This window comes from Acinonyx jubatus, chromosome A1, assembly GCF_027475565.1.
Source record: "Acinonyx jubatus isolate Ajub_Pintada_27869175 chromosome A1, VMU_Ajub_asm_v1.0, whole genome shotgun sequence".
Classification (NCBI taxonomy): domain Eukaryota; kingdom Metazoa; phylum Chordata; class Mammalia; order Carnivora; family Felidae; genus Acinonyx; species Acinonyx jubatus.
In genome coordinates this window covers 99,461,292-99,485,771 of record NC_069380.1, presented here as the reverse complement: position 1 = coordinate 99,485,771, position 24,480 = coordinate 99,461,292, and the positions used below count along the sequence as shown (strand labels likewise).

At 43.9% G+C, this 24,480-nt stretch overlaps 1 protein-coding gene across 9 annotated transcripts in view; it reads right to left on the bottom strand.

The window, feature by feature from the left end:
* SNCAIP (synuclein alpha interacting protein) overlaps positions 1–24,480 on the bottom strand; it is a 157,453-nt gene that overhangs the window by 17,700 nt on the left and 115,273 nt on the right. For 8 of the 9 annotated variants that reach the window (XM_015072499.3, XM_027076828.2, XM_053220254.1 and 5 more), the window contains 5 exons: positions 23,589–24,457; positions 21,539–21,718; positions 14,847–14,960; positions 7,147–7,272; positions 2,138–2,307 (listed from right to left, as the gene is read on the bottom strand). In XM_015072499.3, coding sequence (XP_014927985.1) covers positions 2,138–2,307; positions 7,147–7,272; positions 14,847–14,960; positions 21,539–21,718; positions 23,589–24,457 — 1,459 coding nt within the window. Of the gene's footprint in view, positions 1–2,137; positions 2,308–7,146; positions 7,273–9,200; positions 13,352–14,846; positions 14,961–21,538; positions 21,719–23,588; positions 24,458–24,480 lie in introns of those variants that run through there. The other variant, XM_053220269.1, reaches the window with a different exon arrangement.

Here is a 24,480-nt window from a genome sequence, read left to right as displayed (position 1 = left end):
ACATGTGTATTTTATCCTAGGCCCATCAACAGGGAAGGCAGCCAAGACCCTGACCTTGAACTGCTCACCAATAAAACAGCTATTATAGCTCATGAAAAGCTCACAACTCCACGGTATAGAGACTGAGGACCATGTTTTTTGGTCTTTTCGAGTATGAATCTTTAGAAAAAAAAATTCTACTGGATTATTTGAAAGCTCCTCTGAATGGCGCCCCCCCCCCCATACACTACTGGGGGGCAGGGATATTGCTACAATATTTCTGGAAGGATATTAGGCAGCATCTATCCACATTTTAAATACTTATGCCCTGTGTTCTAGCAATTGCCTTTCTAGGAGCTTAGCTTTAGAAATACCTACACATGTACCTAAAGACATGTGTACAAGGATATTCGCTATGGAAACGTAACTTACTGAGTTGTCAGTTTGTGGGCATTTTCCCCTGTTACAAGAAGTTCTTAAAGCTCACTTTGCTCCCTCCCCCTGGGGAGATTTGTGTAACTGGGCAGAGGATACTTGGAGGGAACCCCTTTAATGTTTAATTTTGCTTTATTCTTCCCATTACAATTTTTATTTTATTTCTTTTTAAAATTTATTTATTTAGGGGCACCTGGGTGGCTCAGTTGGCTAAGCGTCTGGCTCTTGATTTCAGCTCAGGTCATCTCACAGTCTGTAACAAAATCCCGAGTCAGGCTCTGCGCTGATGGCAGGGAGCCTGCTTGGGATTCCCTCTCTCCCTCTCTCTCTGCCCCTCCCCTGCTCATGTTCTTGTTTTTCCTCTCTCAAAATACATAAAAGAAACATTTTTTTTTAGTCTTTAAAATTTACTTATTTCAATTCAACTTCGTTAATATACTGTGTAACAATGCCTTCAGGAATAGAACCCAGGGATTCATCACTTACATATAATACAATACCCAGCGCTCATCCCAACAAACATCCTCAATTTCTAAGTCCTGTTTCCGGTGAAAACCTAACTGGGTTTTCATTAAAGAGGGCATTCTAGTAGGGAGGGCAGGAGGGTACAGAGAGACCTGGCCTCTGAGACAAGAGCGGGGGAAGTAGGGAGACCAAGGTTTTGCCAAGCTTAGAGAAGAGCTGGAGGGTCCGGGGACGTGCCAGACTGTGGCCTGGTTACACCTGTAATCAGGTAAGGCCTGCCATCCACCATACATCTCTTTTCAACTGGGAAAAAGAAGGTTTTTAAAAATAATTTAAAACACTTCGTATTTTGCTTCTAACATTTAATTTTTAGGGTTCATCTTCCTAATCTGTCAACATGACTCTGAATGCTCATTCCGATTTTTAGTGATTCCCTCCCCAATACGGTAACTGTCATTCGGCTGGTGTTTCCCAAAGTCTGACTTTAATCCTCTAAAGTGCTGTCGGCACCTTGATCTTCATCCTGCTAGAGACCTACCTGACAGCTTCTCCACTGTCCCCCTCTCTTCATGCTTATCCTGACAACCTCCCACAAATGGTTCCTGACGTCTAGGTAAGCAGTGGGTAGCCGTTCAATAATCTTGGCGAGAACAGAACTCACTCCGTCTAGACCAAGAAGCTTTTAAGTAACATCACGCTGACCGAACACTCTTCTGCGTTCTGAAGAGTCACGAATCGTCTGCTTAATTTTTCTAATAAATTTACTGGTGATGGTTGCCAGATCATCTGTCTGTAATTCCTCAAATATACATTTTTCTTTTGCAAAGCTGGGAAATGGGTCTATCTCTAGTTTTTGGCTTTTTTTGTTTTTTGTTTTTCTCTCTCAGGCACTTAATGATTTCCTAGCAAAGGACAGGAGTCTGGGGACACTGCCTGTGTGTTCTTTCTATGACCGCTAAGAAGTTGGCCCCGGAGATACGCACACAGAGAGAGCCCGTCTGTCATCCCACACACCTTACGTTCCCTGCTTAGGAAGTTTGCTCTGCACTGTTTGTTTAAACGTCAATTTGCCTCTGGTACCTGCGGCACGGGTGCTGGCCGGGAAGACCTGGGACAGAAGAAGAAAAGCCGAGAGAGGAAGGCTAGGAATTCCCTGTTCAACCAGCATGAGACCGCTACAACCAAAGCACCTGGCTCAAACCTAAGCGAAGTGATGACAAGCCAGTCTCGGTGGTCACGGCAAGAATGGGTCACTTACTCCTTCAGCTGCTTGGTCAGCTTCACCACCTGAGAGGCCAGCGACATGCAGGTCTCCACCACCACCAGGTACCGGGAGCACAGGGTGTGCCCGTGGCGCTCAGCGCTCTGGGAGGGCTTCTCCCCGGCGTGGTTGTGCATGGTGACATTTGCTCCGTATTCAACCAATGTCTGTCAGAAAATGCAAAGGCACGTGTCATTCCAAGACCTCCCCTGCAGCATTTTTGTTTTTTCATAGGACTGTAACAGAAAGGCGAATGGAACTTTTCCTGTTAGTCCCAAACCAGTTACGGGAGCCCAGAGCGGGCTGGGGTAGCAGGCGAGGGGGGACCATGACACGCAAAAGAGAGGTTCTGGCGAGGTTGCAGGAGCTGCTATCACTTTCCCCAGAGCCTACAAAAGTGCACCAGAGCCAATGTCATTGAGAGCTCTCAATGACATTGAGAGCCAATGTCACTGCTTCGGATCCCACCGAGCCTCCAAGGAGCTGTAAGGGGCGGGCCTGATGCTGTCCCCAGGAGGCTGCCTCCTGAGCAGGGAGAGGTGGTGGTGAGCTGCTCTGTCCCTTTCAGTGTGTGGGCCCATAAAGTTGGGGATGCGAGGGGTGCCTGGGTGGCTCGGTTATGATCTCGTGGTCCGGTCTGTGAGTTCGAGCCCTGCATCGGGCTCTGTGCTGACAGCTCAGGGCCTGGAGCCTGCCTCGGATTCTGTGTCTCCCTCTCTCTCTGTCCCTGCCCCGCTCATGCTCTGTCTCTCTCGCTCTCAAAAATAAATATAATTCTTTTTTTTAAGGAGTTGGGGATGCGTGTAAAGAGGACAGAGTGGAATTTTGTTTACCTGTTCCTATTTGCTTGGGAAGCACGCGTGATCTGTGGCTGAGCCGACTGCAGGGGATAGAAAAAGAACTCGAGCAAAATGATCTGGAGGGGCTGTGAAGCAACCCACACTCCCACCACGTGTTGGGCAAGAACATGACCCATCGATTGAGCAGATGTTACAGAAGGGGGCTTGCGGTGAGCGGGCTATCATGCCGCTTAGAGAAGGAGAGGGTTCTCCAGCAGCAAGAGCAGGGAGGTGTTACACAGGCAGAGGGAAGCGTATGGGGGACAAGGATGTGATGCTAGGGCCAGATGTCTCCCGTCAGGTATCAGTGGGGAGGCTCCAGAGAGGCCTCACCCACCAAGCCCAGCAGAGGGTCAGCATCTGAAGGCTGCCACAGAGGACATTCGTGGCCAACCACAGTGAGCCAAAGAAGCAACGACAGCTTTCAGGGAGAGTGCCATGACCTCTGACGTTAAGCAAAGAGTCAGTTGACTTTTCTCTCCTATCTCTTCCTTGTCTCCAACACTGAGCCCAGAAGAGAGAGGAGAATAGGAATAGGGGGAAGGGATAGGAGACGGGTGTACAAAGCCACTCATGCCTGTCTCCTGGCCAAGTCCCTTGAACCCTGAGTCTAATCTGGGTTGGAGAGCAGAATACTTTGAATCAGAAGACTGAGATTTTAAAAGGCGAAAGATTTTTGTGATCTGAAGAGAAACCAGAGTATAGAAGATTGAGATTTTAAACTGGTTTGGAGCAATGTTACGTCACAAGCAAGCAGAAAGTTATGGAACGTGGCCAAGGTCATCATTAGTAAAGAAGAGAGACTTGATGGACCATGGTTGACACCAGTAATTTAAAAAAAAAAAAAAAAATCAGGGTGCCTGGGTGGCTCCGTCGGGTGAGTGTCTGACTCCTGAATTCGGCTCAGGTCATGATGTCACGGGTTCATGAGACCCAGCGTCGCATCGGGATCTGTGCTGACAACGCAGATCCTGCTTGGGATTCTCTCGCCCCCGCCGTCTGTCCCCCACCCCTTCTCGCAAATAAATAAACGTTAAAAAAAAAAATTTTTTTTTAACGTTTGTTTATTTTTGAGAGAGAGAGAGAGACAGAGCACGAAGAGGAGGGGGAGACACAGAATCCGAAGCAGGCTCCAGGCTCTAAGCTGTTAGCACAGAGCCCGATGCGGGGTTTGAACTCACAGATCGCAGGATCATGACCTGAGCCAGTCGGTCACTCAACAGACTGAGCCACCCGGGCACCCCGCAAATAAATAAACCTTAAAAAAAATCAAACTTTTTTTCTATTTATACTGTGGTGACATTGGAAAAGCTGTCCCATCAGTATTAGTCAACTGCCACAATCTGACATAGTCTTTGACACTATCAAGAAGAAATGTATCTCTGGATTTATGAGTCAAAGTTACTATTGCTTCCAAAAGAAACACCTGTGATTTTTAAAAAAAAATTTTAACATTCATTTATTTTTGAGAGAGAGACAGAGAGAGAGAGAGAGAGAGAGAGAGAGAGAGGGAGCGCATGATTGGGGGAGGGGCAGAGAGAGAAGGAGACACAGAATCCGAAGCAGGGTCCAGGCTCCGAGCTGTCAGCACAGAGCCCCATGCGGGGCTCGAACCCATGAACCATGAGATCATGACATTTGCCGAAATTGGACACTTGACCAACTGAGCCACCCAGGCGCCCCGAAACACCTGTGGTTTTCAAATTCCTAGATGGCTTACACTGAGGGGTCATGAGGAACTTTGGAGCCTCCTGGTTTAACGGTTCGGAGCCTCCTGGTCACTCACCACGAAAGGCCGATGTGCCCCGAAGCCACTGCCGCCAGCCTGACAGAAGTGGCAGGCAGATCACCTCGGCCCTGAGCTCCTGCAGCCCTCCCAGGGCATCCCTGTAAACACCTGCTGTTACCACTCCCTTGACCCCCGGCCTCTGGCCTCTGCAGTTTTCCATACTCAGTCTCCACCTCACCTCAAAAGGGCCCTTGCGATCGCCCCCGACCCCGGCCTACCCTCAGTCTCTCTGTATCTTTTTTTTCCCCCCTTTTAAATCTCACACCCAGTGGACAGACCCGTTTCCAAGATTATCCAAGTTTCCACAGCCACGGTATCTAGTGCCAAAAACATCATTTGTGTTAAGTGGAGAGATGAATGGCCTAAAAGCACAGACAGCCTCTGTTCACATATAAAAGAAAAATAACCAAGATCCCAAACAGAATTAGTGATATCAGCTGGTTTTCTTTGGCTGTCGGTCACTTATTAGCTGATGAAAGAAGTTCAAGATGATTAAATATTTGAGGGTTTTGTTAAATGGAAAAATTGAAGGTTTTGGTTTTTATTCAATTATTGTTTTCCTCCACAAAAAAGTCCTGCTACAGTCCTTTCATCTCCCAGAAATCCTGGGAGTAATTTAAATTTTTCTCTTTGCTCTCATTTCTTATCACTGCTTTTGCAGTGTGGCACCTTAAATGAGAAGATGCACACTTTGCCAACATTAGTGGGGAAACCTCCAGACACTCGGAATACTTCCTTTCAACATTGCTCTCCAAAGAGCGGACGCTCCAGAGAGCGTTGTGCTGTCACCTCTGCCTTTTGCTTTTATGAACCTCTTGCCTTTCACACTGACAGCTTTTCCAGATCTTCTGTCATTTCCAGAGTAGAGTCCCTTCTACCTTCATAAGTGACTGGTTCTCAATGCCCGGATTTTCTCTCTCTCTCTCTCTCTCTCTAATTTATGTATGTATATAGGTATGTATTTACTTACTCATTTAGAGAGAGAAAGGGGTAGGGGCAGAGAGAGACAGGGGCAGAAGATCTGCAGCGGGCCCCATGCTGACAGCAGAGAGCCCGATGTGGGACTCTAACTCATGAACTCTGAGATCGTGACCTGAGCCCAAGTCGGACACTTAACAGACTGAGCCACCCAGGCACCCCATCAGATTTTGTCTTTTGGCGACAACCTACCCTGCACACAGTAGGACATCAGTAAGTTCCTGTTAAATCAGCACATTGAGTTGCAATAAAAGAAACAACGTGTAATAAGGTAAATAAAAAAAAAAAAAAAAGACCGGGGCTTCCTTCGAGCTGTTCTACGCGCCGAGCTTATTCTGAATGTTGTGAACTCATTGAGGTTAAAGGTACTTTCTTTAATCACAGCCTTCAGTCATATGCTGTCAGTCAGGAGGGAGCTTTCTTACATTTCAAGAAGATGTGGTAACACATCCAAAGATACTGGGTCATTGTCCACGATACAAATGGGGTGAATGGTCTGACTCTGGTAATTACGCCTTCATACATCAAATTCCCGGCCAAATTCAAACTTTGTTTCCAATGCAAAGCCTCTCCTTCCCTCACAGGGTCACCCCTCTTTCTCGTTGGTTACTGTCTCTCTTTGCTTTATCACTCAGGGCCTTAGCATTTTTTAAGAAAAGGGGTTTATCTGGTTTTACATGCACATATGCCCCGAACTTCTGAGGACCCTCACTGGGCTTTCAGCATGTGTTATTACAATGGCGGCACTGGGTCTGGCTCAGGTTCCTGCAACAGAGCGTTCAGCTGAGGGGAAGATTCCGACTCCTCTTCTTGTGGGAACTCTAGGTGTTCTAAGCAGCCCTCCTGGATCCTCTCTCAGGTGGCTGGGGGGCAGGGAGAAGAGCCTCCTCACCTCTCCAGTGGCTCTGCTCCCCAGCCTTCGTACACCTTTGCACACATAGACCATGGTAATACTTGTGAGGCATGTAGGGCTACATGGATGAGGCCTCCTGAGGCTGTTGGGTAGAGTGGCTGGCCAACCAAGACCCTGCCTGGCCTGCCTGAGGGCTGAGGGGAGCAATGGCCCTCCGGAGGCCTCCCTGTAATCAATTCTGGGCCTTTCTGACGGCATTTGAGAAGCTCAGTCCTGCCCCAGAGCAAGCGGGCAAACCACAGCCCTCTGTCTCTAGTCCCTTTTGACAGCCTTCAACACTCAAGGAGAAACTTCTAGGACTCTTTAAGCCAACATTTGTGTGGATTTCTGGAAATACAACTATATCTACTTCATTCCTTATTATTGACTATAATGGAAAAAGCTGACTTCACGCACATATTTCTTCCAGTAAACAAAACGTCAGTTTTTTTTTGTTTCATTGCTTGATAAACTCATTTCTCTCTTCAAAGCAGCAGAGCCTGCGTACCTGTATGCACCCGAGGTAGCCATGCTGTGAGGCTACGTGGACGGCACTGTTGCCATCTTGGTCCACTTCATCCAGCGAGATGCCCTGTTCTTGCATAAACTGAAGAAGCCAAAGAAGAATTTTTTCCTATAAACACACAGACAGTTGCAATTAATGGAATATCATGTCATAAGTCTAAAGTAAAACACAGAGGCAAGCAAAACTTCTAACTTGGGAAGCTTACATACCACCAGGTTGACCCTATCAGCAGAAAATACCCATTCATTGTGAACTGAAAATCCATGCTTCTCTCTGACTCAAGTCAACGTAAGAGGAATGCTCAGAGACTGTTAAGAGCAGGAAGTTATGTCCGAAACGTTCTTGTCGCACTGACATCCACTAGAGATGGAAAACTGATTTGTAGAAATTTGAGTACCTCCTCAAAGTCACACACCTAGACAGATCCAAAGTGAGGGCCAAAATCGAAGTCTTTTGATGCCAAGGCAATGTTCGTGTTATTTTGTTACACCGTCTTTAGGGTTCAAGAATATTATAAAACCTCAGACACTGAGATAAGCAACTTATCCTTTGAAGTTGATAATGCTTCAACCATGCCTTCCTAATCCCAGACTCTTGCAATCAACAGGCTGTCAGAGAGAGGCAACAGCTTAAGTTGCTTAAGCAGAAGAACCTCACCAAAATAAAACCAGGACCTTTTGGATTTTTCTGACCAAATGTTGGTGGGGTTTTAAAGGTAAAGGTTTCCCTTATTCTGCGTTATTCACCCAATGTCTGAGCACAACCTTTCAAGAGCAAAGACACAGAGTGCTCAGTGTGTTGCCAAAATCCGTTTGCATTTTACCCACTGGGTCTTTTGTGGTATTTTCATGTTATCTTTGGCCTCAGGAGAAAGCAGGGGGATGGGATTTCACTGTTTTAAAATAGAAGAATTAAATACAATGTTAAAAAAAAAATAAGAGAGTGGTAAAAACAACAGCGTGAAGTTTAGTGAGTGGAATTTGACATTTAAAAGGATGATTATGTGTTTGAAATAGCCTTGAACCTCTCCTTAGCCTTCTAAAGGATTTTTTTTTTTTTCCAGTTACTTGCTCTGACTGGTCATGAACTTTTATACTTTTCTGGATTAAATTTGCCTTCACCTTCTGAACATGCCAACTAATCTGCTAAAGGAATGTTGGATAAAAACAGCCAACCCCTTCAGGGCTTCGCCCTTCACGGGGGAAGCAGGGCACTGTTTATGAAGGCATTGGTGATATCAGGGACAGAATGAATATTCCCACCACACTCTTCCCATGTGAGCAAGCAGAGAGTAAGACCCCTAAAGAGCAAGAAGAGAAAAATGTAATGAATGCCTATAAACTACCAAGAGGGCACCCAGGGAAAGCAGGGTGTCAGCGGCAAAAGCAGACAGACCTTGTAGAACATCAAACCCTGAACATCCCTGGAGAATGAGGTGGAGAAGGAAGGCCCTGGAGGCCAGGCTGGGAGCTACAATCTGGATAAGGGTAGACTAAAGTGCTTGTCCTCGTCTTCCGAGGCAAACGTGGATGGGGGTTTGGGGCTGATATTTGGATCAGAGCAGGTGATGCTTCAAAGGCACAAGGTAGAACAATTTTATTTTTCCTAATGAGGAAGGGGTATTACTTTTATTTGGAGCCAGATGATTCTGCCGTGTGATCTTGGAAGACCTGGGTGAGTGGACATATCTCAGGTTAACAAACATAACCAACTGGTTTGAAGTCAATGGATAAGACATGGAAACATCAAGAGGGCAGGCTGTCGTGATTCGACTGGTGAAAAAGACGGCCCTGTCTCATCTCGGTGGGTCATTCTCAGGTATGCAGTGACCTGGTTTGCTCTATGATATTCAATCATGGGATGTTAAAATGGCAGAGTGGGAGAGATTTTAGGAGTCATCCCATTCGAACACCCTTGTTTTACCAATCAGAAAGCCAAAGAAGACAAGTATATATTCTCTGATACTCTAGCAGCTCCCTTCTTTAGCAAGTAAAGTTCAGGGGAACGCAAGATAGTCAGAAATATCCTATACGTACCTTCTCGTCAGGCACATTTTCATATTTTTCAGACTCAATTAATAGCATAGTGGAGAAGTCTATTCTTCTATTAATGATAGGGTTGTAGAAAATGGGATATAGCATTTCATACGACTAGACATTTTCCCCTGTAAAAATAGGGAGAAGAATCTGGACACCTCGACTTTGCAGGGGCTTGAAAATCTGGGCAGACAGGCCACGGTCTGTATAAGGCAAGAGCTGCCTTGGCTCCTGATGGTCTTTCAAGTCAGGTTCAATCCACTTTGTTCGATAACCTGCCTTCTTTTCTTCTGAGGCCATGGATAACTCTCCCTTATAATTACATTCCAATTCAAGACACAAGACTTATATAAAGGAAGAACCATTATTCTACTGTTCAGAACAAGGCAGGTCTTTGCCCAGCACCTCAAATTTCAGTTTTGTGTTTGGTAGTGGGCAATTTACTTTAATAAGAAGCTACAGAATCAGCCTGTTGTTTGATAAACTTCATGAAAACAAAAGGTCTTGAATTCCCGGGTTTGGGTAAAAGCATGGTCAGCATCCAGTCTCAGAGAAAATGCCGTTTTCTGCTCTGATTCGGGAGAACATGCCAGCAGAAATCGATGGGACTATAACGTAAAGAGTGACTTACTCGACCAATATCTAGTAAGGAGAAAAAATACAGCTATTTTCTCCAACTGAGAAGGGCCTTATGAGATACATGTGTATTAAATATACATATGCAGTGATGGCTACCTCTCTTCTTAGACATTTAGCGCTCTCTTTCTGTGCACGCCTGCGTGTGTGTTGTGTGTGTCAGGGAGATGTTTAAAAAATGTCATTTCTGATTTTCATTTTGCCGTAATTCACTGCTTTCAGAGAACATCCAGTGAAGTTGTAAGGATCGAGAGGCCCTTCTGGATTATTTCCATTTTACAGAATGCCTCTCCAACTTAACATTCTACCCAGCCGCCCACACACTCATCTAGACGTTCGGTTTTTATCTATTGACTGAAAACTTCCTTCATGTCCTGGTTTCCTCTTCTGGGGATTTTCTGCTCTTTTGGTAATCTGTTTTATTGGGGCGTTTTGTGTGTTGTTAAAGGCAATGCAAGTCGTTTCATGGGGCAATTAATACACGTAATTTATGAGATTTGCTGGACAAAGTCTAATAAAAAAATGTCCCTGCAAAGCGTTCCACAGGTCTCTTGTTGGCCTCAATCAGTAAAGGGTCTACAGTTTTCATTATGACTGTAAGTTCCAAAGGAGGCACCTTCTTCTGCAATCAGAGATCATCGAATCTAATATACTATCAAAGGTAGAATTCAGTCTGGTTTTTGAGATGTTAAAATGTAAAAACATGGCCAGCCACAATTTCAGGGTGTCATATATTGTAAGATAAATGCAGAATCCAGAGACGGTAAAATGTGAACAAAAAGTGTATCCGAGAACTTGTTAAACAGGTTAAGGCCTAAATAATTCAGTGTCAAGTTTCCCTTATGTTTTACTTATGGTGAAATAAGTCAATTGAACAATATTGAGATCAATAAAACAGGAAATTGGAAGATACCCAATAATCCTAGGAAGCAACATTTATCTAATGTCTACTATGTGTCAGCAACGGGCAGTGTTCATGCAGCTTTTTGCCCCCTGGCAAATAAACCACTTTTATCTCCATGTTAGAGATGAACAAACTGAGGTCCAGAGAGATCTTTTCTATTTAAAAATAATAATAAACGTCTCCAAGACCCCTGAGCTAGTAAGTGGCAGGGCTAGGATTTAAGATCAGACACGGAGCCACTGTTCTCCAGGCCTCTGCTATCTGTCTACTCAGTATGAGTATCCGCAGCCACTCACTGACCCATGACCCCTGATTCCGTAATGGACACACTCATTTTGCACACTTGGGTCACAGAAAGCACAATTAACAGCCCATCAGTCTGTGGGTTTATGGAGCTCTGTGTTGCTTACTCTGTTTCAAAGATCAGTCCCTGGAGAGCGGATGGGTGCTTCGGCTAATCAGACATTTTTCTATTTTGCTTTTGTCTGCAATCTCAGTACTTTGAGTGTTGTTTTCTTATTTCTATCCGGTGACAGTGAAACAATCAAGTCCACAGAATATTTTGCTTTTTTAAAGTCGATCGTGGAAAAACAATCGCATGTAGCCTCTTGCCTGCATGCCTATCGCTGTAGGAATTGCTGCTCTGTTCCTTTTTTTCAAAACTTGTCCCTGATCATTCTATCCCTTTGTTTTTTGTTTTGTTTTATTTTGTTTTGCTCTGTGTCAGGGCCAACATTTCAAACGCTGAATGCGGGGTGCCTGGGTAGCTCAGTTGGTTAAGCATCCTGTTCTTGGTTTCGCCTCAGGTCATGATCTCATGGTTCGTGGGTTCAAGCCCTGTGTCAGGCTGCGAGCTGACGGTGTGGAGCCTGCTTGGGATTCTCTGTCTCCCTCTCTCTGCCCCTCCCCTGCGCTCTCTCAAAATAAATAAATAAACACAAAAAATAAAATGCAGAATGCACCCAGTGTAGACAAAGGTGCTCTTGGTACACGCTGAGTGCTATGAGGGAGGTTGTTTTCACAGCAGGATGTCCTTACCAAAAGTGACAGGGGAGACTCAGAAACACAACGGTCACAAGGAACACAGAACCCACTGAACCAATGACCGGTGCAGAATGGGCTGAAGCCCCCAAACTGCTGAGGGCACAACAGCTTTGCTGGGAGCGTGGGCCAGACCCTCAGAGCCTTCGTGGTGAAATAAAACAGCGCCCGTGACACAGGGTAGCTTTGACTTGAGACAATTCTGTCTCTACTGTTTGGCCGGCAACAACTCTCTCCAGGGACAGCAAAGCAGGCCGACTGGAGGACATCCCTGCTTTTTCCGGGAGTTTCCCTGCAGTTTTCACCTCCGTGCTCCCTGTGGCTAGCGCTGCTCTGTACGATCAGGCAATGGAATAATTGCACCCTCTGAGACTTCATGTGTCAAGAGGAGGAAAATCAATTCTTATCACCCCAAGATCTATCACTCCAGGAGACCGCTAAAATCTGCCGGCTGCCCTGCGGTACCGGAGTCTTTAAGGTAATTTTTGCGAGAAGAAGGACACAAATTGGGAGTCACGTAGAGCCCCTTCTTTGAGAATCTATATGAGGGGCAGAGGGCAACTAAAATAAACCAAGGGAGGAATTTTCCTCTGTTCTATCTTTTCCAGCAGTATTTACTGAAGAAACAAAAGCAGAGCACACTCAAGTGCCTGCCTGATGCAGAAAAACCTGCATGTGCTGAATCCATTAGAAAAATGTTCAATAACAGTCTTCCTTGTGAAAATATTAGCCTTGTAGCGGTTCCAAGTTCAGCATCTCCACAGGTTACCTGTTACATAAGTGCCTGCGGCGGATGCGGGATGGCTGGGCAGAGGAGGACTCGTGGTTCTAAAGGGCCTCGATGCCTTCCACTTGGGGAGGAGTGCCCTCCGAAAGGCGCTGCTTGGCTGCCCTGCTCAGAGCCGTACTCCGGGTCATTAAAAAGGCCTCTCAGCTTGAAATAACAGCCTGAAGACTGATACTAGCGTGAGGCAAACGTCTGATGTGGCTCTTCTGCGAGGTCCCCGATTTCCGTATTTTCCTCTAGTCCAGTCCAGTAGGCCACAGCATCACCCAACCAGTCCCAGAAAGGACATGTGCACTTCTTTGGTCCTGATGGCTTCACGATTACAAGAAACCCACTGCGAGAGGCGAACAGAGAAGCTGGCACACATAAGCAGCATTTCCCGACACAAAGAATGCCAGGGGCCCAATTATTTACTTAGAGTCTCAGAACAGCAATGCAATCCCTTCCTCCTTTTCTTTGGCAAGCTCTACCAAAAGCACAGGTAGCCTTTCTACGGGGATGGCAAATTCCTTGCTAGGCTTTAGATAAGCCAATGAAATCAGGGAACATGAAATGATTATTCAGACGGTTTGGGAATAAATTACATTCAGTTTCATACTGAAAATGATTTAGGAAGATCATCGGTGATTACATTCTTTTGGTCATTCGAAAATTCGATTCTCCCCTTTGCCAGTACAAGCCAGAAAAGGGCACCCTCAGCAATTGCTTAGGAACTGTGATGGTTGTTTGTGGAATACTGTGACTGGGGCTCGCCAGAACAGGACACTGAGAAAATGGAGTAATTCTTTCAAAGACAGTAGCTTTGACAAATTGTCAGCGTTCTTTCTGCTCTTTTCTTCATGTCGTAAATTTAGTACCAGGTACTGACTTCGATGACCTGTGTATCACCACGTGTTGTTAGACGGAATTGTAAGAAAGTCTTCCTCAGGTCAATGCCGCTGGGAACGGGCTATAGGAATTGCCTACACAGGCAGATGCAAAACAGAATCTGGTCCTGAAATCAGAGGGCCTGAGCTGAGGTGCACTCTTTGCTTACTAGGCACTGGAACAAGACAAGTGTAAGCCACTTAACTTTCTTCCTTGACTCTCACCTCCAGAATGGGTACAGACAACAGGATCCAACAGGGTTATTTTAAAGAATAAGCGAGATAATGTACACAAACTCCAAAGGCTTGGTGCCTGGCACATAGAGTGAACGTTACATATTAACATATACATATATGTTGTATATGTGTGTCACATACATGTTATACACATGTCGTATTTATATATATGGGATATATACATACAAACACACACTCATACATACATATTTGTGTATAATTTATATTCACTGAAGTTACCATGGTACAACATAAACTATCACCTAACATGGACTCGCACTAAAGAAAGACTGCAGTCATATTCTCCAAGGGTATTTTTTGAACTTGAGATTGTCATGCTCGGAAAAGCTTAACCTCTTGTTGACAATACCACAATTTACTGCCACCGGGACGGTTCATGAAGCCAAAGGGGATATGGTTATAGGCATGAGAAGCAATTTTCTTTGCCACAGACAAATATGATTAAATCTATTTTAATACAGTGCTGACTTTATTTATTTTTTTAAGGCTGAGATTGGCACTCTGTGGTTCCAATTTTTTAGAAAATATAATTTATACTTACTCCCCTCAAAGGGAGTTACTGATGATTTTTGTACTCCACACCCTGGATTGTGATCTGTGTACATCAACTACTCATACTGGGATTTTCTAAGGTAGAAACTGGTTGTAACTGCGACTGATCTAGTTAGTGTGTTTGCTCATCTTAGAGATTTCCTTGATTAATATCGTACTGAAGATTTTCCTTTTAATGTTGGGTACGAGAAAATGTATCATTTTCCCTTTTGACGAAAGTTAAATGCATTTGTTGTAGGAAATTTGGAAAATACTGAAAAATACAAAAAAGAAGATAAAAGCCACTTGTAATGCCGCCTTGAGTGGTAACAGCTGTGAACATGTTGTGACACAGCTTGTTTTCTAATCTTATTATTTACGTCTCTTCCTCTTTCTCTAGAATTCAAAGTTGGTACCAAATTACAGGAATGGTTTTATAGCATATGTTTCAATATTTTATGATAAATGTTTTTTCCCATAAAATTCCATCATATGTATGTAGCTTCATTATTTATCCAATATCTTATTATGGAATATTTAGGTTGTTTAAAACATGTTTTTCATTTAAAAATATTACAATGAAGCGACTGCTTATAAATCTGATTATTAAAAATTCCTCATACCTGACCAAAGCAACCTGCGTAATGAATGAGGCTTGGAAAATCCTTAGAACAACTCAGTTCGGCAATGGCCTCGGTTTCACTCACCATCCAACGTACACACTCCAACTGACCGTTCTAGATTGACAAAAAGAAGAAAGAAATTCAAAGTAATTCAGGTTTGGAAAATACCTCATAGGGGCACCTGGGTGGCTCAGTCAGTTGGATGTCTGACTCCTGATTTTGGCTCAGATCATGATGTTACAGTTTGTGGGATCCGGCCCTGTGTCAGGCTCTGGTGGTGGCAGCTCAGAGCCTGCTTGGGATTCTCTCTCTCCCTCACTCTGTGTCTCTGTCTCTTTGCCCCTTCCCTGTTTGCTTGCACAGGTTCTCTCTCTCTCTCTCTCGAAAATAAAGAAAATAAACTAAAAAAAAAAAAAAAAAAAAAAAGCCTCACGGGGCGCCTGCATAGCTCACTTGGTTAAGTGTCCAACTCTTGATTTTGACTCAGGACATGACCTCACACATCAGGTTCGAGCCCTACATCGGGTTCTGTGTTCACAGCACAGAGCCTGCTTGGGCTTCTCTCTCTGTCAACCTCTTTCTCTGCCTCTCCCCTGCTTATGTTCACTCTCTCTCTCAAAAACTAAACAAAACCTCACAGACAGTAATTTTGCCGAGGGAAAAAAATCACATGAATTTTGGTTCTTGTATTTGGCTTAATTTATTTGCAGTATAAGCATATCATGTATTATACTTCTGATCTGTGGTTCTGACTCAAAATCAGTTGGGGAATTTTTACGTAAATGCAGTTTCATAAACTTAATCAGTTGGTTTAAATCACTGTATTGAGGTATTCAATACTATAATACTATAAAACATACCCTACCGTGTTTTAAGCATGTGGTTTGATGAATTTCAACAGATACATACTCTCTTGTAACTACTGCTCCAATCAAGATATAGAACATCTCCAGCCCCCCCACTCCCCCCAGTCTCTAGGACTCCAGGGTCTCAGGTCCTCACCTTTGCCCCAGGCAACCACTGATAGGATTTTTATTTTATTATGAGCATTCATGACTCTGAGAGTCCACCGTGCTGCTGCTTGTATGAAAAGTTTGTTCTTTTTTACCACTGCCAAGTATTCCATTGTATGAATATACCAATATCCGTTTATTCATTAACTCTGAGAATAGGCTTTAACCCTTGAGAATTTGAAATGGCAGGATTCCAAAAGAAAGAAAGAAAATAATCCTATTATACTGGCTCCAATGCTACCTGCACTGAAGGCTTTGGGGACTCCGTCCCCAAAGCGCACTGGCTCTTTCCTCCAGTGCTGAGATCCCACACTGTGCAAACCAGGAAGGCAGCCATGACATGTATAAGCTAGTCACGAGGATCCAGACTTTGGAATGGATTTAAATCCTGAATCCACTACTTAGTTACAAGACCTCCAACAAGTTGCTTCCCCTCTCTGATAGTCCGTTTTCTCCTCTGTGAAGTGGCAGGGATAGTAGTAATGACCTCATACAGTTACTGGGAGCAGCAGATGAGACAGAGCATGTAAGAGTCCTTGGCGCACAACACTTATTACCTCTTACTAGCAGCACGCTCTTTTAGATCCTCTATAACACCAGCGAGACGTTCAGCCGCCTTCCCGGTTTGCCCAGGGTGGGGCCTCAGACCAGGAGAAAAGAGCCACCGCGTCATGGAGTGTGGGAAGCGTATTCTAAACATAAGATGCAGGAGGTAATCTCCTCATTATTCATCTACACATATTTGCATATTGGAATTTCAAGTAGTCAACTCACAACTATTCGCAGGCAGAGACCATTCTTCCCCTGGGGGAACCTAGCAGGGCCAGGTGTGGGCCGAGTAGCTTCCAGGTGCCCCCACTGATCTGTCTCCTCCCTCTGCTGCCCTCCTTGCTGCCAGAGGAGGTTGGTCTGTATGGGCCGCCTCCCTTGCCCCCAGATTTGGCTGATGGAGAATGGTAGTGGGACACCACGAAAAGAGAGGGAGTTTGAGGTCCCATCTGTTCCTGGCTTCCCCAACCCCTATGGGGTTGCCACTGGCTGCTGAGTCCCTCTACCAGTCAAAGGTCAAAAATCAGCCAGTTCCTTCCTTCAGCCCTGTCTTGCTGGCACCCCCGGCTCTCAGATGGTAACAGTGCTCTGCTCTTAGTCCAGGACACTGCACTTTTCTGCTTGGGCTCCCTATACCCCACCCATCATCCTTTCGTGTATGGATCCTTCAATGCAGATGTTTTTCAAACCGCACGCTTTGAGCAAGCCAACTGTGCCCTACCAGGATGAATCAACACCCAACAAGCCACTGACACCATGCGTTCCGTTCCTTCTGAATGAACAAAGGAAGGAGAATAGTAGCGAGCATCTGCTAGGCAAGACCGTTCAGAGCAAGCAGCACGTATGCAGAACATGGGAGTATACGGCAACATTTCTGACTTTAACGATTGGAGTCTTGTCTCTTTTTGTCTTAGTCTAACTAAAAGCTTACTCATTTTTGAAAAAATCGTTTCATGGAACTAGAATTGGTTTTGTTGACTTTCTCTGTTGGTTTTTTTTTTTTTTTCCCCTGTTGTCTGTTGCATTTATTTCTGCTTGAATTTTCAAATTTCTTCTGCTTGCTTTAAATGTAGTTTTCTTTTCTTTTTTTTTAAGTTTCCTAAGATAGAAGATTAAGCTGTTAGCTTGCTTTCTTTTCTTTCTTTCTTTCTTTCTTTCTTTCTTTCTTTCTTTCTTTCTTTCTTTCTTTCTTTCTTTCTTAACAATTTTTTTGAGAGGGGAGAGGGGCGACAGAGGAAGACCAAGGATCTGAAGCAGGCTCCACGGCCAGCACAGAGCCCAAAAGGAGCTTGACCTCGTGACTCCAAGATCATGACCTGAGCCTAAATCAAGAGTGGGGTGCTTAACCAACTGAGCCACCCAGGCGCCCCTAAGCTATTACTTTAGATCATTTTCCTTTTCTTTTTTTAATTCTGGCATTTACAATTATACATTTCATCCTCAGCATTGCTTTCACTACATCCTTAAATGATAATATACTGCATTTGCATTCACCACCAAATATTTTCCAGGGTCTCTTGTAATTTCTTCTTTGATAAGTGATTATTCTGGAGTGATTATTCTGGATACATGATAATAATTATTCTATTCATTCCAGACACTTGTGAATACCCTAAATTTCCTTCTGTTACTGACTCCTAAACCTCATTTCACTATGGTTAAAAGGGCATACTTTGTATGACTTCAATCCTTCCTAATTTACAGAGACCTGTTCTCTGGCCCAGCATATGGTCTATTCTGGAGAATGTCCCATGTGTACTTGGGGGGGAATGTGTATTCTTCTGTTGTTGGCTAGAATGTTCTGTTAGATGTCTGTTAGGTCTAGTTATTCCACAAGGTGATGTTGAAATAAATGTATTAAGTGACAAAATGCAGCCACAAAGGTGGAAGGAAATATATTGCTACTATGATTTTGAACGCAGCATCACTTGCCATAAATAGAAATACCAAGAAAACAAACAAACAAAATGTTATTACATTCTGGCAGGAGACTGTTTGCCTGAAGTCTCTGAGACTGGGGTCACTCACTGGATGAACTGGATGAAGTCATTTTTTCACCAGACCAACATGTTGTCTTTGAGCTTGATCAGAAAGGACTGAATGAGAAATGAAAAAGAAATTAAGGGTATTTCATTCCATGTCTGTTTAGCTCCTAAAATAATGTATCGTGTTGGCCCTATTTGAGAAACACACTGCTCTCACCTTATAGAAATCTTTCTTTCCAGTTATTTTTGCCAAACTGTTCCCAAAGGGGACTCAGTAATGCGCTGAACTGCCACAGTATTTAGTGCTGGGTTCCCCAGAAAACCCTCAATAAATTCTGCATGTAACTGGTAAGAATTTATTGTGTTCCATCTAAGGAGTTTAAGTGGAGGGGAGAGGAGTTCTTAAGCCTTCAAAGCCGCTTTCCTCAGGTAATCTTTTTATGTGATATCCTATCTCTGACTTTGCTTCCTGTCAGCCCAGTCATATTATCTCAGCAACTTTTGCCATTTGTACCGAGTTTGTTCTCTTTAATAACAGCAGGGCTCTCAGACCTATGTTTAATGAGCTGAAACACCATCGGCTGGTCACTGGTGTTCAAAACAAGGTCCTAAAACAAAAGAATGATGACTTCTTAGAACTCCCTCAACTTCACCAACATCTGTCAAATTACACTGAATGGACTGAGGCAGGATTTGTGTCGGGACCAATTTCCAAAGGGGGTGGCACTCACAAAATATCTGTATTTACTGCTTTTGTAAATTCTAGATTAAAGGAAGAAATAGAAGATTTCCCTTTCTCATATCATTGCCTGGAAGTAAAAATATGAAAAGTCTGAGACCCCAAATAAGAGCTTTTAAGTTTTATGGGTTTGATATGTGTTCTTCATTAAAATAAAAAAACAAAATGCACTACAGTTTTATTCTTATTCTTACTCTTACCCTTACCCTTACTCTTATTCTTCTTATTCAGTAATCTCTACACCCAACATGGGGCTTGAACTCACAACTCCAAGATCAAGAGTTGCACACTCTTCCAACTGAGCCAGCCAGATGTCCCAAAATGCCCTGCAGCTTAAGTTTCCATGCCGATTATATGATAGCAGTGTGTTGACTGAAGCAGTTTATTAAGAATGGACTAACAATATGGAAACCATAGAGTTTATACCCAGGTGGCTGAAATGCCACCAAGTTTCTTATGTACTGTCCTACTCTGAAGACTCTTAATCTGTGAAAACAAGCATGAAGGGATATAAACAAAGAAAAAAAAACCTTTCTCTTCCAACTATGTAGCTAAGATACACTCCATAATCTAACATTAGTTAGAAAAACTAATAAGACCTGTATTTTATAAACACTAAAACAGCAAGGCAAATGTCAATATTTATTGGCCATGCAACAATAATTTATTCATCACTGACTCATGTCCATTGATGACCAGACCCAAGCCCTGCCTTCCCACAGGACTCGGATCTAGGACTAGATCCTGAATTCGCCACCCCACACTTGAATTGCTGGTAACTTACCTGCCAAATCTATCTGGCTATTAGCTCCTTAAGAAAAGGGACTACGTCTCATTCAAATCTGAATTGCCTTCATCTAACATAGTACGTACTGGACTTGGTACACATTGTTGAACTCAACTATGATGCACCCTGACTTCGCATCTAATTTCTCTTTCTTCACGATGGCTGCCTTCAGTTCCGCTCTTAATGTGACACGGCAACATTCACTAAAGGAAAGCGATATCTACCAAGGTCATAGATTTCTTATTTTATAAAAAAAAAAAATATTATTCTCTATAGCATCTTTGCAATAGTACATTATCATTGAGTAAAATTAAATAAAACAGACAGCAACTTGTAATACGTAAAACTTTACCACATGGTAAATAAATTAACGATGCAAAAATTCAGATTTGCTTAAAAGATATGTGAGGGGCAGGCCAACAACCACTTGTTTTTCAAATGTAACATGTTCTCCGGTGAATCCACAAACAGATTTCTTTAACTAGCAAGTTCCCCTAGTAAATTTCAAAAGTAATTCCATTTCTAAAAATTATGATCATTCAGCTTTTAGAAGACATAACTAGCAAAACACATATGTAGAAGCACAGGCTGTATTATATTTCCCTGAACTTCACTTCTGGCTTCTTCATAAATATGACTGAATTCTACATTTATTTGCCAAAGATCTTAAAAGTAATTTTAGTTTAATAGCTAACCTTCTAGCGATGTGTTATATTTTACAGAGGCACGCACTTGCAGTGCTATAAAAGACCATGTTTCCCTGACTGACAATTTCTAGGTTTTAACTCTTTCCCCGTCGGCATTAATTTGTATAGATTTTGACAGACAGCATACTGTGCTCCACCAAGAGCTAGACTCAAACTCGGCACTGACCCTCTAAACAACTTTGGGTCCTTAAGACATTTAAACTTCAGATGTGATCCATTAGAAGCCTGCTTTATTATCTGAAATACTCCTGAGAGCTATCATTCCTTAAAATACACCTTTTCCTCATTTGTTTCGCTCATTATATTCACATTAGGAAAAAAATGAAACCGTCTCAGATAAATCCAGGTGTGGTTAAGAATCTGAATTGCAGTCACCAGCAGTAACAAAAGTTCTGAGAACTGCAATAGATCATTTTACTTCCTCTTTATTAGCTGACTCGAAGCTTACCCTCATTGCACAATAAATTGGAATGTAGTCTCCAAATCTCAAAGCAGTTAGTAACTGAAATGATTACTATCTTAAATGTCATATGCTCATTTGCCGTTTACTAGGTATACTGTGCTCCCCCCTCCCCACCCTACACTCATGTGTCTGACTTAGCTCACTAGGAATCTTAAAACAACAATCAGGGGCAGTGGGGTGGTTCAGTCAGTTAAGTGTCTGACTCTTGATTTTGGCTCCGGTCATGGGTCATGATCTCGCGGTGTGTGGGTTCGAGCCCCATGTCTGGCTTTGCGCTGACAGCGTGCAGCCTGCTTGGGATTCTGTCTCCTTCTCTCTCTGCCCCCACCCCCCACTTGCCCTTTGTATCTTTCTCAAAAATAAATGAAAATAAGACCTAAAAAAAAAACACCCCAAAAACCCCAACAACCCGACTTTTAGCGGTAGAGGGCACAGCCCCAACCGATCACCTTGATGGCCAAGCCTGCTGGAGTCAATCTCTCCGTATTCCGCTCACTGAGGCAGTCCTCTCCCATCAGAGACGTGAGGTGCTGCAGACATTCTGCGTGTCCCTGCGATGCGGCCACGTGTAAGAGATTGTTGCCACTCTCGTCGTGAATTTTGTCTAGGTTGTCAGCAGCTAGGTGGGGCTGTACAAAGAGTTAAGATTAGAACACTTAAGTCAATAATCAGAACGAGATGCTGTGGGGGTTCTGCTGTGGGCACTGGTAAGAAGAGATGATCTTCCGGAAGCTCTGGTGCCAATCCTGGGGATGTAGTAAGTCAAAATTCCTTACCATCAATTCTGATGATTGCCCATTACAGAGTTTGCTCTGCTACCCTTGAGAACATGAATTCTCAAGAGACTTATCTTCATGGGAGACATGGAGACTGGGATAGGTCAACAAGACTGCGGAGACTCCGAGCTGGCTTTCTAAACAACTGCAATGATATTTATGGTAATTGGCAAATTCCCTCTCTGTCTACTCCACTCGACTGCTAAGTGCTGACAGCCAAACTGTGTTTTATTCTCTGTTGTAGGTTTGTTGAATGAAGGAACTACTTCTCTCAAGCATCTCGTCTGCCTTGAACTACAGAGAATTGGCTTTCATTGCAAACTCATGATGGCTGCCATGACTAGCGCCACCACGGGGTTCTTCTAGATACTTTCACCCCAGACAGACTCCTGGACGCTACCTGGACTTTGATTTTCTCACCTGTAGTGAAGCTTAGTTCCCTGTGTTAGTTCCATGGTTGACAGAGACTGTTGGGTGAACTGAGAGGTATTATCACTCGGGAAACATGAAAACATGGGATGGACAAAAGGAAGAAATGAACCAGAAAGAAAAAGAGAGAAAGAGCCAGGAGAAATGGAAAACCTATTTTCAGCAGGAAAACATTTTTTTATTACTTTATTTGGTAAAACCATTCAATCCTATTATCCTATAACAGTGAGATTTGGGATAATGGACCAAGCACATTGTACTTATCTCTGTATGGCTTTACCCTAAGTGGAATCGCACTGCCAAGATACGATGATTTTCTTGAGTGAGACTTTAATTAACATCATGGTATCAGCCCAGGCTTGCTACTGTTTGATCCAAGTCTGGAAGCCAGAAAAGAACAATGCAGGCAGATGGGGTGTGATTTCGGCTGAGCTCTCTCTGAGCCGAGGCAGAACAGGCTTTTCTTACACATCATGTTAATTCTGTGACTAGAGTCTTTGGAAAAGCTTCTTTGCAGTCCCTAGACATGCAGAGCTGGACTGAGTAAAAGCCCCATGTAGGTCAGAGGGCAACCAAGCTCTAGGGTAAGCTCTATCTGCAAACGTTCTTAAACGTCCTGGTCCAACTTTTGTGAATAATGATCAGGATAAAACAGAAGACCCTCTGTTCATGGATCTGGCAGGTCCACCATCAACAAGGAACACACACATCCCCATGAGTAAGTGAGTGGGAACATTAGGGACCATTTGAAAAGGGAAAAGAAAGACATAAAGAGTCATGTTAAAGCAAGTGCTGGACTTGTGTTTTTGTTTTTTTTTTTAATTATTTTTTTTACATTTATTTATTTTTGATAGAGAGAGACAGAGCACAAGTGGAGGAGGAGCAGAGACAGAAAGAGAAGCAGAATCAGAAGCAGGCTCCAGGCTCTGAGCTCTCAGTACAGAGCCCGACGTGGGGCTCGAACTCACTAACCATGAGATCATGACCTGAGCCAAAGTCGGATGCTTAACCGATTGAGCCACCCAGGTGCCCCTAGACTTGTGTTGTTTTAGATTATGTGTCCCATTTCAGTCAAAGTCCTGCAAAGTTAAAGGGGAATAACACTCCCTCTATAGCTGTTTATTTTCCCTGGTACTAATCTAAAGTTGGATTTTAAACTTCAAAAGGCACATCATCAAACTAAAGCTACGAGTAAAGATTAAGGCAGGATGGGAACAAACACTCATCATTCTGTTACTCATGAAGGAGTTGGTACAACTGGAGTCTCTAGATTACCGAATTAGATCATACTCACCAGGAGAGATATCTGTCCTTCTTTAACGATGTTCAAGATGCTTTTCCCCTTTTTCAGATACTCACTCCTTTCTTCTGGGCCTTGGGAGCTGGTCCAGCTCACACCCTCAATCTGCTCTTCCACTTTGGGTTCTGTTGCAGAGGACTGTGGATGGAAGTCCCTGAGCTGGCAGTCTGGCACTGCCTTCTCGCGCTTTCGACTATGAGGATCACTAAAGGTCTTGTTTAGGAAGTCCTTGCTCTGGTTTTCAGGCTCGTATGCAGAGCCACACTTAACCAAAGGCGGTGAGCTCTCACATTCTTCAGCAGAGAGCTTTTGCTGGTCGCGGATGATGGATGACGCTTTTCTCAAGTGAGGGCTCTTCACGGGAGAAAGAACACAGAATGGTGTCAGGGTGGACGGTGAGCTCTCGGCACTTCCGGGAGAACAGGCTTTGCCAGAAAGGCCATTGATGGTTGTGCACAAACCCAAAATTCTCTTATCTGAAGTCACCTTGGTAAAAGGGGCAAGCTGTTGACTGGATTTAATGTAAGGCACATCCAGAATCTCATCCATGTCAAGGTCATAATGCTCCAGTTCACCCAGCAAGGTGCTGGGCTCGGTGCTCTTACTTTGGGGGCCACTGTCTCCATCTCCAGGGCTGAGCTCCTCAGGTGGGGGGCCTGGCTCTGAATCACTCCCTTTCTGGCACTCCACCTTCTGGTTCTTTTGGTCATCACTTTCATTGTTGTCCAGAGTCTCTGGCTGGTGTTTCAGTGGGGAAACTCGCTTCACGGGACGGAACTTACTGTACACGTCAGCGATGCCTGTGGGCTTCTGCGTGTTTGTGATGAGAGCCGACACACTGCAATTCCAGCTCGAACTAGAAACTGCTTTGAAATATATAAAAGAG